At 35.5% G+C, this 13,937-nt stretch overlaps 1 protein-coding gene across 4 annotated transcripts in view; it reads left to right on the top strand.

The window, feature by feature from the left end:
• Bmp2k (BMP2 inducible kinase) overlaps positions 1-13,937 on the top strand; it is a 121,055-nt gene that overhangs the window by 37,766 nt on the left and 69,352 nt on the right. For 3 of the 4 annotated variants that reach the window (XM_074041918.1, XM_074041917.1, XM_074041919.1), the window contains exons 2-4: positions 238-356; positions 3,257-3,362; positions 9,343-9,485. In XM_074041918.1, coding sequence (XP_073898019.1) covers positions 238-356; positions 3,257-3,362; positions 9,343-9,485 — 368 coding nt within the window. The remainder of the gene's footprint in view (positions 1-237; positions 357-3,256; positions 3,363-9,342; positions 9,486-13,937) is intronic. The other variant, XM_074041920.1, reaches the window with a different exon arrangement.

Below are 13,937 nucleotides of genomic sequence, written 5' to 3'. Positions count from 1 at the left end.
GGCTTTTGAAAGAGAAGCATGTTTATTTAAGAAGTGTGTGGTTTCGTAAGTACTACTTCAGCTAAACATAAGAATCTGCTGTTTAGCTTTTAATTGATTAGCTGCTTACTGTACTTATTTTTGTCTTGGGGACATTCCATGTTTATTTTCCTCTGATGCTAAGTTTCAAAATGATATTACATGATTGATTTTGACAGTATTTTCTGGTTCTTTTAAGTTAATTGGTTCTTCTTCTAGGTGGATTCTCCACAGTTTTCTTGGTGCGGACTCATGGTGGAATCCGATGTGCATTGAAACGAATGTATGTCAATAACATGCCAGACCTCAACATTTGTAAAAGGGAAATTACAATTATGGTAAGTGGAAGTGTAATTTTGTTTTAGAAAGATGGTGTGTTTTCTTTTGGTTTTATTATGTAACATTCACAAGTTTTTAGGCATGCTGCTTATCAATTTATACACATTTAGAAAACTTTTGAAGATCATTAAATCGTAGTATTATCCAGGAATTTATAGTTCATTTCTTATGGCTATACTTAAGGCGAAATATAGCTAGTAGTTTCCCCTACTGTAAGTTAACAGGAAAGCTACTTTTTTCTTTTTTAAAATTCATTTAAATTACAAAATATTTTGAAAATAGAAAAATTTAGAGAATTACATAATAAACACTATGTTTGCACACCATCCACTTTAAGAAGTAAAACCTTATAAGCTTTCTTCTCCAACTGTGTCCCTGTACTGTTCTTTTCTACCAAAAAAAGACTGCTGTCTTGCATATAGTGTTTACCACTCCTGTGCATGTTTTATGCACTCAGTTTATGTTTTTGTATTTACAAACAATAATTAGTTTTTTTTCCATTTTAAAAATCATGCTGTGCAGTTGATTGTTTTTCTTCTGAAGTCTGTAATTTATAACATGGTATCCTTTAGTAAGGGAAAATTCTTTTTAAATATTAGGTAAAGCCCGAGTGTGGTAGCTCAAGCATGTAATCCTAGCTACTCAAAAGGCAGAGATTGGGAGGATTCCATTTCAACCATGGCATCTGGCCATGGCAGTGTGTGCCTGTCACCCCAGCTACATAGGGAAGCACAGATGGGAGGACCATGGTTCAAGTCCCCCTGGGCATAAAGCAAGACCCTATCTTAAAAGTAACCAAAGCAAAAAGGGCTGGCATCCTGGCTCAGGTGGTAAGAGTTGCTCAAGTAGTAGAACAGCCTGCCTTAGAGAGTGTGAAGCCTTGGGTTTAACCCTTAGTACTGCCAAGAAAAATCAAAACATAAAAAAATTATTTTAGTAAGTCATTAAAAACTTCAGTGACTCTGAGTTAAGTCAACAGTTAAAAATATTATAAAATAAAAATTTTTTCCTTTTTAGTACTGCGTCAGTGCTCTGGAGGCATCTTGTACTTACTTTGACCTCTGCTCTTCTTCTTTTTCCTATTATCCTCCATTGTTTAATCACACACACACACACACACACACGCACACATACACACACACACACACACACACACCTCAAGCTTTTGTCTTATTAAGTGAAATTCACGTAATATAAAACCAACTATTTTAAAGTGAACAATTCAGTGACACTTAAACTACATTCATAGTATTGCACAAACACCGCTTTTATCTAGTTTCAAAACCTTCTCATCACTCCCAAATGAAACTCGTATGTGTTGTGCAGTTGCTTCTCACTCCCCCTTCCTTAGCTCCTAGCAAGCCCTTCTATATCTGTCTCTATGGATTTATCTGTTGGATATTCCCCACAAATGGAGTTGTACAATATGTGACATTTTGCATTTTCCTTTCCACTTAGCCTAATTTTTTAAAGGTTTGTTTACATTGTAGTGTATAAGTACTCCATTTCTTTTTATGGATGAATAATATTCCAATGTATTTATATATCACAATTTATCTGTTTTTATGGAGTTTTTAAAACTGATGGATGTTTGGGCTGTTTCTACTTTTTGGATATTGTGAATATTATTGTTAAGAATATGTGTGTCCATGTATTTGTTTGGGTACTTAGTTTCTGTTCTTTGGGTGTATGCATAGGTCTATAATTACTGGATAATTCTGTGTTTAAATTTTTAAGGAATTGCCAAGCTGTTTTCCATGGCAACCAGACCATTTTATGTTCTTGTCAGCAATGTTTTATTTTATTTTTTTATTTTCAGTGCTGGGAATTGAACCCAGGGCCTCGCACTTATAGGCAGGTGCCCTACCAGTGAGCGACACCTGCGTGCCCTGTGCCCCCTCCCCACCCTTGCCAACACTTTATATTAATGTCAGTCTTATTTATCTAACTACTAGTTTCTTAGTAGTTAGAGAGGGAGAATTTCTTTATGTCAACATCTTTACCAGTACATTTTTTTTTGATGATAAGTGACTTTTCTGAATTTTGCTTTTTTTTTTTTTTCCCCTCAGTTCTCGGGATCGAACCTAGAGCCTTGCATTTGCTAGGCAAGCACCCTACCATTGAGCTAGCTACATCCCTCAGACCCAGACCCTGAATTTGGCTTTTATTGTATCTACCTTAGCTAGATTAGAGATGATTAGGTTTTGAGACTTTTTAAAGGTAAAGCTATTAGTCAAAATGGTGAAAAAGAATTACCTATGATAATGGTGAAGCTTAGGCTAAGTTCTTTAACTGGAGCACAGATATTGTACTGTTGTGTCATAATTCTTCCTTTTAATAGAATTTGTGTAATTTTTTTCATTTCTCAGTACAAAATTTTTTTTTATTTCTCAATTGCCATATGTTATAGGCAAACCAAATGAGAGTAGTTCATTTATATTAGAGCTTAATTACTTTTTAAGATAAAAATAAATAAGGGTTCTAATATTTTATTCTTGAGTCCCAAAGAACTATCTTATATACTACTATTGGTAGATTTCATTACTTTTGAATGGATCATTTTCCCAGTTGAATTAAAAAAAAATAGTCATCAATTATTTGTGTGTTAGAAAATGGCTGAACTTTACATCGAAACCTTTGAAGCCTTTGGTTGAAATACATCAAATTACATACTCTCATATCTTTTTTCTTTTTTCATACTGGTGTTTGAACTCAGAATCTTGAGCCATTCTTCCAGTCCTCATGCTTTATTGGGCTGGAGGTATGGCTCAAGTGGTAGAGAACCTACCTAGCAGAAATTAATTAAATACAATAATTTAGGCTTCCAACCATGCTAATGATAGTACAGGTTTAAAATGTGTATTTTCCAGTTTTAAAAAATTTGTTTGTTTTTTCACAGAAAGAACTATCTGGACACAAAAATATTGTGGGTTATTTGGACTGTGCTGTTAATTCAATTAGTGATAATGTATGGGAAGTACTTATATTAATGGAATATTGTAGAGGTAAGTATCTGTCTGCATTTACTGTACTAAAAATTTCCCACCCAAATGGGTTTCTAGGTATATTGGTTTCTCCCAGGGCAGCTGTTACCTTATTCTGGATGCTTATTATTGCAAACTTCACTTTAATTATCTTATTACAAATTCTGTTAAAATGTCATTTAAAACCTAGTAAGTTATGATATGAACATGTAAATGGAAAATTAATGAAGTGCAGAAAATCTAAGCAGGTAGAGAGTTATACTTCCTGCTAGCTATGCATTTCTTTTATATAATCAACCAAGAAAATCATAGTGTGTCAATATTAGTGTTGTAAGATTTTTTTGACTCTACCATGTTATTGTAATCATATTAAACTTAACAAAATTAGAGGCTGTATTTTGATCTATAGTCTTCATAAACTTGTGTTATGTAGCCTTTTGGGCTTCATCTGTAGGTATCAGAAGATAATAAAACTATATTTTATTTAGATCTAATGTGTTTTTTTTCTGGTGGGACAGAGGTTTGAACTCAAAGCTTTATGCTCACAAAGCAGGCTTGCTGTTATTTGAGCCAAACCTCCAGTTGGAGCTAATGTATTTTTAAAGAAATATTTACTTGATAGATTGTTTTAATAGTAACAATAAGTCATAAAAATTGTCCATAACTTAAAAAATTTTTATGTGAGGGACAGAGACAATCAACCCATTTCCTACCAACTGGCTTTATTGAGGATTTTTGCATCAGTGTTCATTAAGGAGATTGGCCTGTAGTTCTCCTTTTTGGAGGTGTCTTTGCCTGGTTTTGGGATAAGTGTAATACTGGCTTCATAAAATGTATTTGTCAGTTTTCCTTCTGTTTCTATTTCGTGGAACAGTTTAAGGAGGGTTGCTATCAGTTCTTCTTTAAAGGTCTGATAGAATTCAGCAGAGAATCCATCAGGTCCTGGACTTTTCTTTTTGGGGAGACCTTGATTGCTGCTTCAATTTCATTTTGTGTTATAGATCTATTCAGGTGATTAATATCCTCTTGGTTCAGTTTTGGATGGTCATATGTATGTAGAAATCTGTCCATTTCTTTAAGATTTTCAAATTTATTTGAATATAGATTCTCGAAGTAGTCTCTGATGATTTCCTGGACTTCCATGGTGTTTGTTGTTGTCTCCCCTTTTGCATTCCTGATTCTACTAATTTGGGTTTTTTTCTCTCCTCATTTTAGTCAGGTTTGCCAGGGGTCTGTTGATCTTGTTTATTTTTTCAAAGAACCAACTTTTTGTTTTATTAATTTCTTTGTATGGTTTTTTAAGTCCATTAATGTTAAGTGTTAGTACTGATAAGTATGTGGTGATTCCTATCATTTAGTTGTCTTAGTTGTTTGAAGGTTTGATTGTGTGTACCTAAGTTGAGGTTACTCTCTACTTTCTTGCTTTTTCTTTTCCTGTAGTTTGGTGTTACCTGTCCTTTCATGGTTATGTTGGGTTTCACTTTCTGTGTGCAGAATCCCTTGAAGAATCTTTTGTAGTGGTGGCTTTGTGGTCATGTATTGTTTTAGTTTCTGCTTATCATGGAAGACTTTTATTGCTCCATCTATTTTGAATGATAGTTTTGCTGGGTAGAGTATCCTGGGGTTGAAGTTATTTTCATTCAGTGCCCGGAAGATCTCACCCCATGCTCTTCTTGTTTTTAATGTTTCTGTTGAGAAGTCTGCTGTGATTTTGGTGGGTTTACTTTTGTATGTTATTTGTTTTTTCTCTCTTATAGCCTTCAATATTCTTTCTCTAGTTTCTGTACTTGTTGTTTTAATGATGATATGTCATGGGGTAGTTCTATTTTGATCTCGTCTGTTTGATGTTCTGGAGGCCTCTTGCATCTGTATGGGAATAGATTTCTCTAGATTTAGAAAATTTTCTGTTATTATTTTGTTGAATATATTACGTATTCCCTTTGCTTGCACCTTTTCTCCTTCTTCGATGCCCATGATTCTCAAGTTTGGTCTTTTGATGGAGTCAGTGAGTTCTTGCATTTTCTTTTCACAGGTCTTGAGTTGTTTAGTTAATAGTTCTTTGGTTTTTCCTTTAATTACCATTTCATCTTCGAGTTCTGAGATTCTGTCTTCTGTTTGTTCTATTCTGCTGGATTGGCCTTCCGTTTTGTTTTGCAATTATGTTTCGTTGTTTTTTCTGAGGTTTTCCATATCCAGGGTCGTTTCCTGTTTGGTGTTGTCTATTTTTGTCCTGAGTTCATTTATCTCTTTATTAATCGTGTTCTTTGTTTCACTTTGATGTTTATACAGTGCTTCTCTGGTTTCTTTTAATTTCTTCTTGTGCTTTTTCAAATTCTCTATTTTTGTTGTCTTGAATTTCTTGAGTGTCTCCTCTACATTTTGGTTGACTATATCCAGTATCATCTCTATAAAATTCTCATTGATTACATGTAGTATTTCTTCTTTTAGATTATTCTTGTGGGCTTCATTGGATTCTTTGGCATAGTTTATCTTCATTTTGTTGGCATCTGGATCTGAATATCTGTTTTCTTCATTCCCCTCTGGTTCCTGTACTAATTTTTTGCTGTGGGGAAACTGGTTTCTCTCTTTTTTCTGTCTTCCCGTCATTGCCCTTGGTGTTGTTATTGTCCCTGTACTGTATGCAATTAAGTATTTTCTAGCTTGTAATGATAACAATGGTGATATTTAGAATGGAAGGGTGAGAGGAGATGGAAAGCAAAGAAGTTAAAGAAAGAGGGAAAACAAATAAACAAGTAGAAAAGACCAAAACAAACAAAAGTTTCAAAGATATAAACAGGGAGAGATAGTGTACTAATCAACAGTAAGCTGAACAGGCATTAGAGAGACAGAGAGAGGATTGGAAAAATAAATAAATAAATGAAAAAAAAATTTAAAAAAAGATATCTCCAAGTTCAAATGTAATAAAGTTTCAGTCCAATCCTGGAGATGGTGTCTCAGAAGTTGTTCTGTTGTCTCGTCAAAGGGGAAAAAACAAAAACAAAACAAAACAAAACAACACAAACCAAAAAAAAAGACCACAAAGTTTCCAAAGTTCAAATGCAATACAGTTTCAGTAAGTTTTTCAGCATGCAGCTGTAGTTCGGTTGTTGTCTCATCAAAGGAAGGGAGAAAAAAAAAAAAAGTCTGGAGACAGTTCTGTGAATGGCTATCTGAGGCTGTGGCTCGCCTGCTTGCTGCTGTCAGCCAGCTGTTGCTGGAGGCTTTATTTATGCAGATCTCAGGAGTCAGCTTAGCACTCACCTGGCCCGGTAGGCTTGATTTACTTAGAATTCTCCTGGGCAGGGCCACTGCTACAAGCTTTCCCATTTCCAAGCACACTGAGGGAGGTGACACTGCACCCACTTTCTCAGGCCTGCATGTTTATTTACAGTTCACATGGGAAGTGGGTCTTTCCCTCTCTCCTGTGGAGTTTTCCTCCCACCGCCACTTTTACAAGCTTTCCAGCTACTGGTTGCTGGGTGTGTGCTGCCGCTCCTGACTTCTCCAGCTGGTTTGTTGTGAGTGATTTCCCCTCCCCCCACTTCGGTGCTCAGGGCATCCTGCCCTCTTTGCTATGTGTGTTTTTTGTTGTTATTGCTTATTATTCAGTTTTTTTTCTTTTTTCCCTGGGTGGGAGTCGGTGTGTCCAGGGGGCTATGCTGATCTGGCCCAGGGTTGTCTGTGGGAATACTGCATGCCGCTTAGCTCACCTTGTGGTTTGCGTCTTCCCAAGCCGTGTGGGCACTGGTGTCTGGCAGCGGTATGGGAGCCCTCCTGGTTTCTCCATTTAATGTGAAATGGAGATGCTCTGTGCAGGCTGGAGGTGTGGAGGAGTCAAAGTTTGCCTCTTCTCTGTGGTTTTTCCTGTAAGGTGTGTCTCTAGCGTCTCTCCAAGATTTTACTTTAGGAGGCACGTTTTCTCCTTCCTCCCTCTAGCTGCCATCCTGGAATCTCCTTATTTTTAAATTTGAATAACCTTCTAATTGTTACTTAATTTTCAGGAAAAACATTGAGTAATGAGTTTTTATTTCTGCGTTTGAAGTTTAGTTCAAATACAATTCTAGTTATCATTGGGGAGTTGGTTTGTGTGATTTGTGATTTCTGCTGCCAAAGATCTCTGTTTAGAACGAAGGTGATTAACATTTGTTTATAATTTATATTGCTCATTCCAACATTAGGTGGAATGAATTCAGGTTATGATTTTTTTAGCTTGTGAAATGATATTTCAGGGTGTGTATGAACACCAAGAAACCACTTTTCTTCCTGTTTAATATTTAGTTAAAACAGGCCTTTTCTAGTTTTAGAATAGAGTCAGGGAATCTGCCAAACAAAGGAGGAAGTTGGCACCTGATGGAGGTGTTTCTCAGTCTCCCAAGGTACCTGAAAGAAGTTATGATTCTGAAAGAATCATAGTTAAAATGTAATGTTTTTTCTGCTGTAAGATTCTAAAAGAAAAGAGATTTGAGTTTAGATAGTAATGATAAAAGGAATAACTTTGTATGCTCCTTCTTAACCATTGCAAAGTAGCAAAGCATCCAGACATCCAGCCTTGTTATAGGAAAGCTTCAAGTTCATGCTTTTAAAAACTCTGTGTTTTGTTTTTCTTCTTTTTTTTGGGTAGCACGGGAGTTTAGGAATCACAGCTCCATGCTAGCTAGGCAGGTCCTGTATGCCTTGAATTACACTTCCACCCCTTAAAATTCTTAAACTTGATTTTTATTAGAATACTTTCTGAATGAATAACATATGTACTTGCTTTTTTTTTCCTGTGTTGGGGATTAAACCCAGGGCCTTGTCAATGTCAGGCAAGTGCTCTCTCTCTACCACTGGGCTATCCCCAGCTCTGCTTACATTCTTCAAATATGTTACAGCAATAGTTAACTTTTTTATAATTAAGAATCTGTTATTGAACTGTTAATTACTGTACTTTATTAAAATACATAATATCTTTCAGGGTCAGTGGTATTTGAGTTTAGTATAAATCCCTATTTTGTTCTTTTTTTTTTTTTTCCCGTGGTACTGAAGATTGAACTCAGGGCATGTGCATGCTAGGCAAGTGCTCTAATAGCCCTCATTATTTCTTATCTGGATTATAGCATTAGTGTCTTAACTCATATGATTCCCCATCCCCTAATCAAAGAAATCTTTTTAAAAAGCCAGATCAGAAGGTTTCTTTGCTTTTCAAGACCAATGTAGCTAATTCCTATCTGCCTTATCAGTCTCATTTCACCTGTCTTCTCTGCTTCCTAAATTATGTCAGCATTGGCTTTTTAAAAGTTACTCATAGTCATTGAACTCCTCTCAAACTGAAGGTGTTTGTATGTACTACTCACTATTGCTAGCACATTCTCCTAAATTTGTCTCCCTCATTAAGTCCTAATTCTCCTTCAGTCTTAACATAAGTACCACTTTCTTAGATGAGCCTGATCTGACAACCTCTCCTCCCCATCCTCCACCAATTTAAATTCAGGTTTGCTATGTCAAGTTCTCTCATGTTACTATTATTAATCATATATATATATATATATATATATATATATATATATATATATACATATATATATATACATATGTATATAAAATTAGGTATTTGTGTTATTATCTCTATTTAAACTGCAAATTTCTATGATAATATAAACTTTATTTTTGTTCACTACTGTTTACCCAACAAAAAGCAGTTTTGAGTGACAGTTGTTTCAAATCAAACATGCTATCAACTAAAAGGAAAAGTACAATTTCAGGAATGGTAAGATGTTAAAAACTGGCCAATAGAATTAACAGGATATTAACTATCTTAAGTTATTCTGATCTCAGAGGTAAAAAATGTGAGAAAGAATGTGTCATTCAATCAATACAATATGATATAGTAAGTATCCTTATGTGGAAATTATGGAAAAGCCTGTTTCCCACTACCTGAGTCCATAAAGGTATTTCTTAGTATTTTGCTTGTCGTAGAATTCATTTATTAAAAATAAATCCTCTCAAAATAACTTTTGTTTAGCTGGGCAGGTAGTGAATCAGATGAATAAGAAGCTACAGACAGGCTTTACAGAAGCAGAGGTGTTACAGATCTTCTGTGATACCTGTGAAGCTGTTGCGCGGCTGCATCAGTGTAAGACTCCGATAATTCACCGGGATCTGAAGGTAAGAATTTCAGACACTTATGAATTGAGAATGTAGTCTGGATTTTGGATTTAAAATGATTTTGGACTATTTTCCATCTAAGCTAGATGATTTCTTGAGTGTTGGGGATCTCACCTAGATCCTTGTGTATGCTAGGCAAATGCTCTCCCACTGAATTACGGTACAGTTACGGCTCCAGTTTTATTACTGGCACTGGTTTCTCTGTCCCCCCCATTTCCTGAGGCTGTGTTAAGACCCATCCATAGATTTGATATTGCACTTTACTTGATCTTGAGGATTTTTAATGTCGCTGTAGAGGTGGATTTTGTGCCCTTATTCTGCATCTCTGTATCAAAAAGTTTGAGCAAAAGCTGAATATCACCGACCCACATAAAAGTGTTCCCCCACACTGTTCTCTTCCTTGCTAGCATTTCTCCTGTTTCCTGTAGTTCCCATGAAGCATCAGAGTGTTGAGATAATTTGAGGATACTGTACATGGATATTTCCCTATTTATTTGTAACTTACTATAATTTTTATGATTTATTATAATTTGATGGTGATCTTTAAGATCTCTTCATCTTACTTTCTTGTGGGCTCTTGACCTCTTACATTTTGTACCCACTTGTTAAATTGGAAAAATTTCCCAAAAGTAACTGAAAATTCATGATACATTGCTAGAGATATTGTTTAAAACAATAAGAGTTTTCTTTGATGCTCACAAACACAGATTACCAAAATAACTCTTCCTGGCTTGGGGATATAGCTCAGTGGTAGAGCCTAGCATGCTTGAGGTTCTCAGTGGCTTGATCTGCAGCATCAACACACTCACACACTCACATACACACACTTACACACAGAGTCACCTTGCCTGAAATGCTTTGTGAACCTAGATATCCCTATGGTTACTCTTTCCTCTCTTTCAGTCTGCTCAGATTCACTTTCTCAGTGAGTCCTGTCCTGTGTCATATCATTTAAAACTAGAGTCTAGTATTACCATCAGTGTCTGTTCTGCCTTTGAGGAGCAGTTAGCACTTTCTAAGATGTTGCTTAATTATTATGTCTATCATTTATTGTGTGTTTGCTTCCAATAGAATGTAAGCTTCCTGAGGGCAGAGATTAATTAATTTTTTTCTTTTTTATTTGCATATCCAAGCATTTAGAACAGTGCCTGCAGAGGCTTGCTATTTAGTGAATGAATGAATCCCTATTTTGACTGATTATGCAAAAATCTATGGAAGTCAGTTATAAGATACTGTTTAAGGAGAATAGAAGATGTCATTTAGAATGTAGGTTGTTTATCATGAAAACATCCTCAGTGGAAACCTGTGGGAATAGGAGTTAAGCAGCACTGAAACACATGACTTCAGACATTTGTCCCCTTACTTGGAAAACGTAGTATAGCTCATCAAGTTCTTTTGAATGTGCAATTTCTATATTTCTTCTAATGATTTGGTTTGATTTTCTTGTGCTGTTATAGTCCATTAACATTTTGCGTATAAAGTTGATATTTTCAGGTGTCTTCATGATTTAAAATTCAGAAGACATTAAAGTGCAAAATTTTATGTAGTCCATATTTTATATGGTTATTTCTTACATATGCAAATTTATGCAAACATATATTTAAGTAGATTTCTAGTATAAATCTTTAAAAAATTTATTTTCAAATTTTTTATTAGGATATATTTATTACATGGGAGGGATTCACAGTGTCAATTCCAATTAGACTTATATTGTACATTATTGACATTGCCCCATCGTCTCTCCCCCTGAGCTCCTCCTTACCCCACTTAAAGCAATTGCAAGAAGTTTCTTAGTTTTGTTTCATATAGGTATATGAAGTCTATCTACCACATGCCCAGTCTCCCTCCTTCACTCTTTGTCCTCCTGCTAAGTAACCCCCCCCCCCCCGCAAACTGTACCTATTTTACAGTCCTGCTTTTATTAACACTTAAGTTGATGTTCAAAAGGTTGTCTGAACATTTGCCTTCTGTGGGTATACTTTACTTTAGTCCGTTGAACCTCTTCCATTACTCTCCCTTACCTCTTTACCTCCCACCCCCCACTTTTCAGCAGCTTTCAATACACATCCTTATATCTTCTACCTTCACATTTTACGTTATTCAGTATTACTGATGCTCCATCATTCTTTTCCTTTCCCTTTCCCCAAGTTCCATAGAGTAGTTCTACTGTTACAAACATGTTCTACATCTGAGTTTGTATATGATCATATTTGTTTTTGTGCATATGTTTATCTTTGAATCTATCTTCCATGTGTAAGAGAAAACATGTGGCTTTTGTGTTTTGGATCCTGGCTTACTTCACTTAACATTATGTCCTCCAGTTACATCCATTTCCCTTCAAACCACATGTAAATCTTTTAAGAAGTTGGCTAAACTTGTTTTAAAAGAATAGAAAGAAATGAATTATACATCTAAGACTGTAGTAGAAAAATTAAAGGTAATGCAAAAAAAGTAATAATAGTTTACTGGATGCTGACTATTCCAGACACTGTTCTAGACACTGTACGTATTTAACTTACCTAATTTTTAAAATAATATACTTAATTCAATTTTAATACATGCAAAATAAATTATATGCTGTTAGATGGTGACATAAAATAAGAAAATGTATATGAGAATTTAAATGCCAAACTTAAGAGTAAAAGAATCTGATTGGGGACAACAGAGATGAGATCTGAGAGGACAAATCAGGCACTTTCATTGCATTTTAGCTCTTTTTTTTTGGGAGAAGGGGAAGGTGGAGGAGGCACCAGGGTTTGAACTCAGGGCGAGGCAGACATTCTTCTCCCTTGAGCCACTCCACCAGCCCTTTCTTTGTGATGGGTTTTTTTTGAGATAGGATCTCTCAAAACTATTTGTCCAGGACTGGCTTCAAACCACAATCCTCTCGATCTCTGCCTCCTGAGTAGCTAGAATTACAGATGTGAGCCACCATTGCCTGGCTTGCATTTTAGTTCTTAAACTTAGTAATGGATGCACATTATATTATTAAATGTATTTTCAATAACTTAGCAAGTAATAAATTGATTATTGTCACTGTAAGTACTAGAAATTTCATGGCTCAGTTCTATACTTTTATATTTGAACTTGGAAGACTCTTAGCCTAAGTAGATAATAATTTTTGAATCTCTGTCTTTTAACATTATTTTAACCTAAAGCTATAACCGCCTAAACCAGAATGTTTTAGTGCACAAATTTGGGATCAGAATTGCTGACAGTTAAATCCGTTAACCTGTAATTATTTTACAAAGGGAGTAAGTGGAGATTAATGCTTTTTTCCTAGACTATTTCTGTTTGTGTCACTGTATACCATGTCAGAAATTTTGCTATAGTGTTTCTCTGATCACTTCTGAAGGCAGATAGGTTGACTTAGGAATTAAAGAAGTCTGTGCTCTACTGTTAATTCACCTAATTTTAACATTCCAGTAGTAGATATTATCTTCCCCATTTCCCAGATAGCTAAAGTACAAGAGTGGTTAAGCAAATTGTGAAGGATATACAGGCTAGTAAGTAGCACCCAATTTGTAGAATTCAGGAAACTGCTGCACATGGGCTGGGGCATGGGCTCAGGTGATAGAGTGCCTGCCTGTAAACGGGAGGCCCTAAGTTTAAACCCCAGTATCACAAAAAACAAACAAAAACCCCCCAAAACTTGTGTTCATGATTTGTTTTAGTTACTGCAACTCTGATCTCCAAGTTAAGGTATAATTTGTATTTTTCAGTATATTTTAAGTAATAAATGGCTCTATAGGTTGAGCATCCAGAATCAGAAAATCCAGAATTTGAAATTTTTGGGTGCTGACATGATGTCACAAGTGGAAAATTCTGCACCTGACCACATATGACAGATTGCAGTCAAAATGGCAGGTGCACAAAATATTATATACAATTACTGTCAGACTATATGTACAGGTGTATATCCAGTATTAAATGAATTTCACTCTTAAACTTGAGTCCAATGTGAAATACCAAAAAAATCTTAAAATCAGAGTCCCTTGTGACCCCAAGGATTTTGGATAAGGGTTACTCAACCTGTAGGAGTTAACCAGAAGTAGAAGGTAAATGTTTTTCATTACTTCTCATTTACAGGTAGGTTGAAATATTCAAAAAGGAGAAAAATTGAGGTACAGTAAAAGAGAGAAACTTTACTAGTAATCTTCTCTCTCATAGAGGCAGTTTTAGTGATGATTTAGGGATAGTTGACCCCTTGCATAAATCATCCAAGAGTGGGAGAAGCTATATTCCTTTCTCAGCCTCTTGAGTGCTGAGATTGCAGATGTGCCCCACTGTGCCTGGCTATAAAGTATATTTTTGCTCTGGTTGAAGTATATTACATGTCTGTGTGTATAAATGTATGTGTGTGTGTGTGTGTGTGTGTGTGTGTGTGTGTGTGTGTGTGTGTGTATGTGTGTGTGTAGTACATATATGTGGTACAGGTCCTCTAATATGAAC

The sequence above is a fragment of the Castor canadensis genome, chromosome 9, assembly GCF_047511655.1.
Source record: "Castor canadensis chromosome 9, mCasCan1.hap1v2, whole genome shotgun sequence".
Classification (NCBI taxonomy): Eukaryota; Metazoa; Chordata; class Mammalia; order Rodentia; family Castoridae; genus Castor; species Castor canadensis.
Note: the sequence above shows the minus strand (reverse complement) of the source record. Positions and strands in the feature narration are given on the sequence as shown.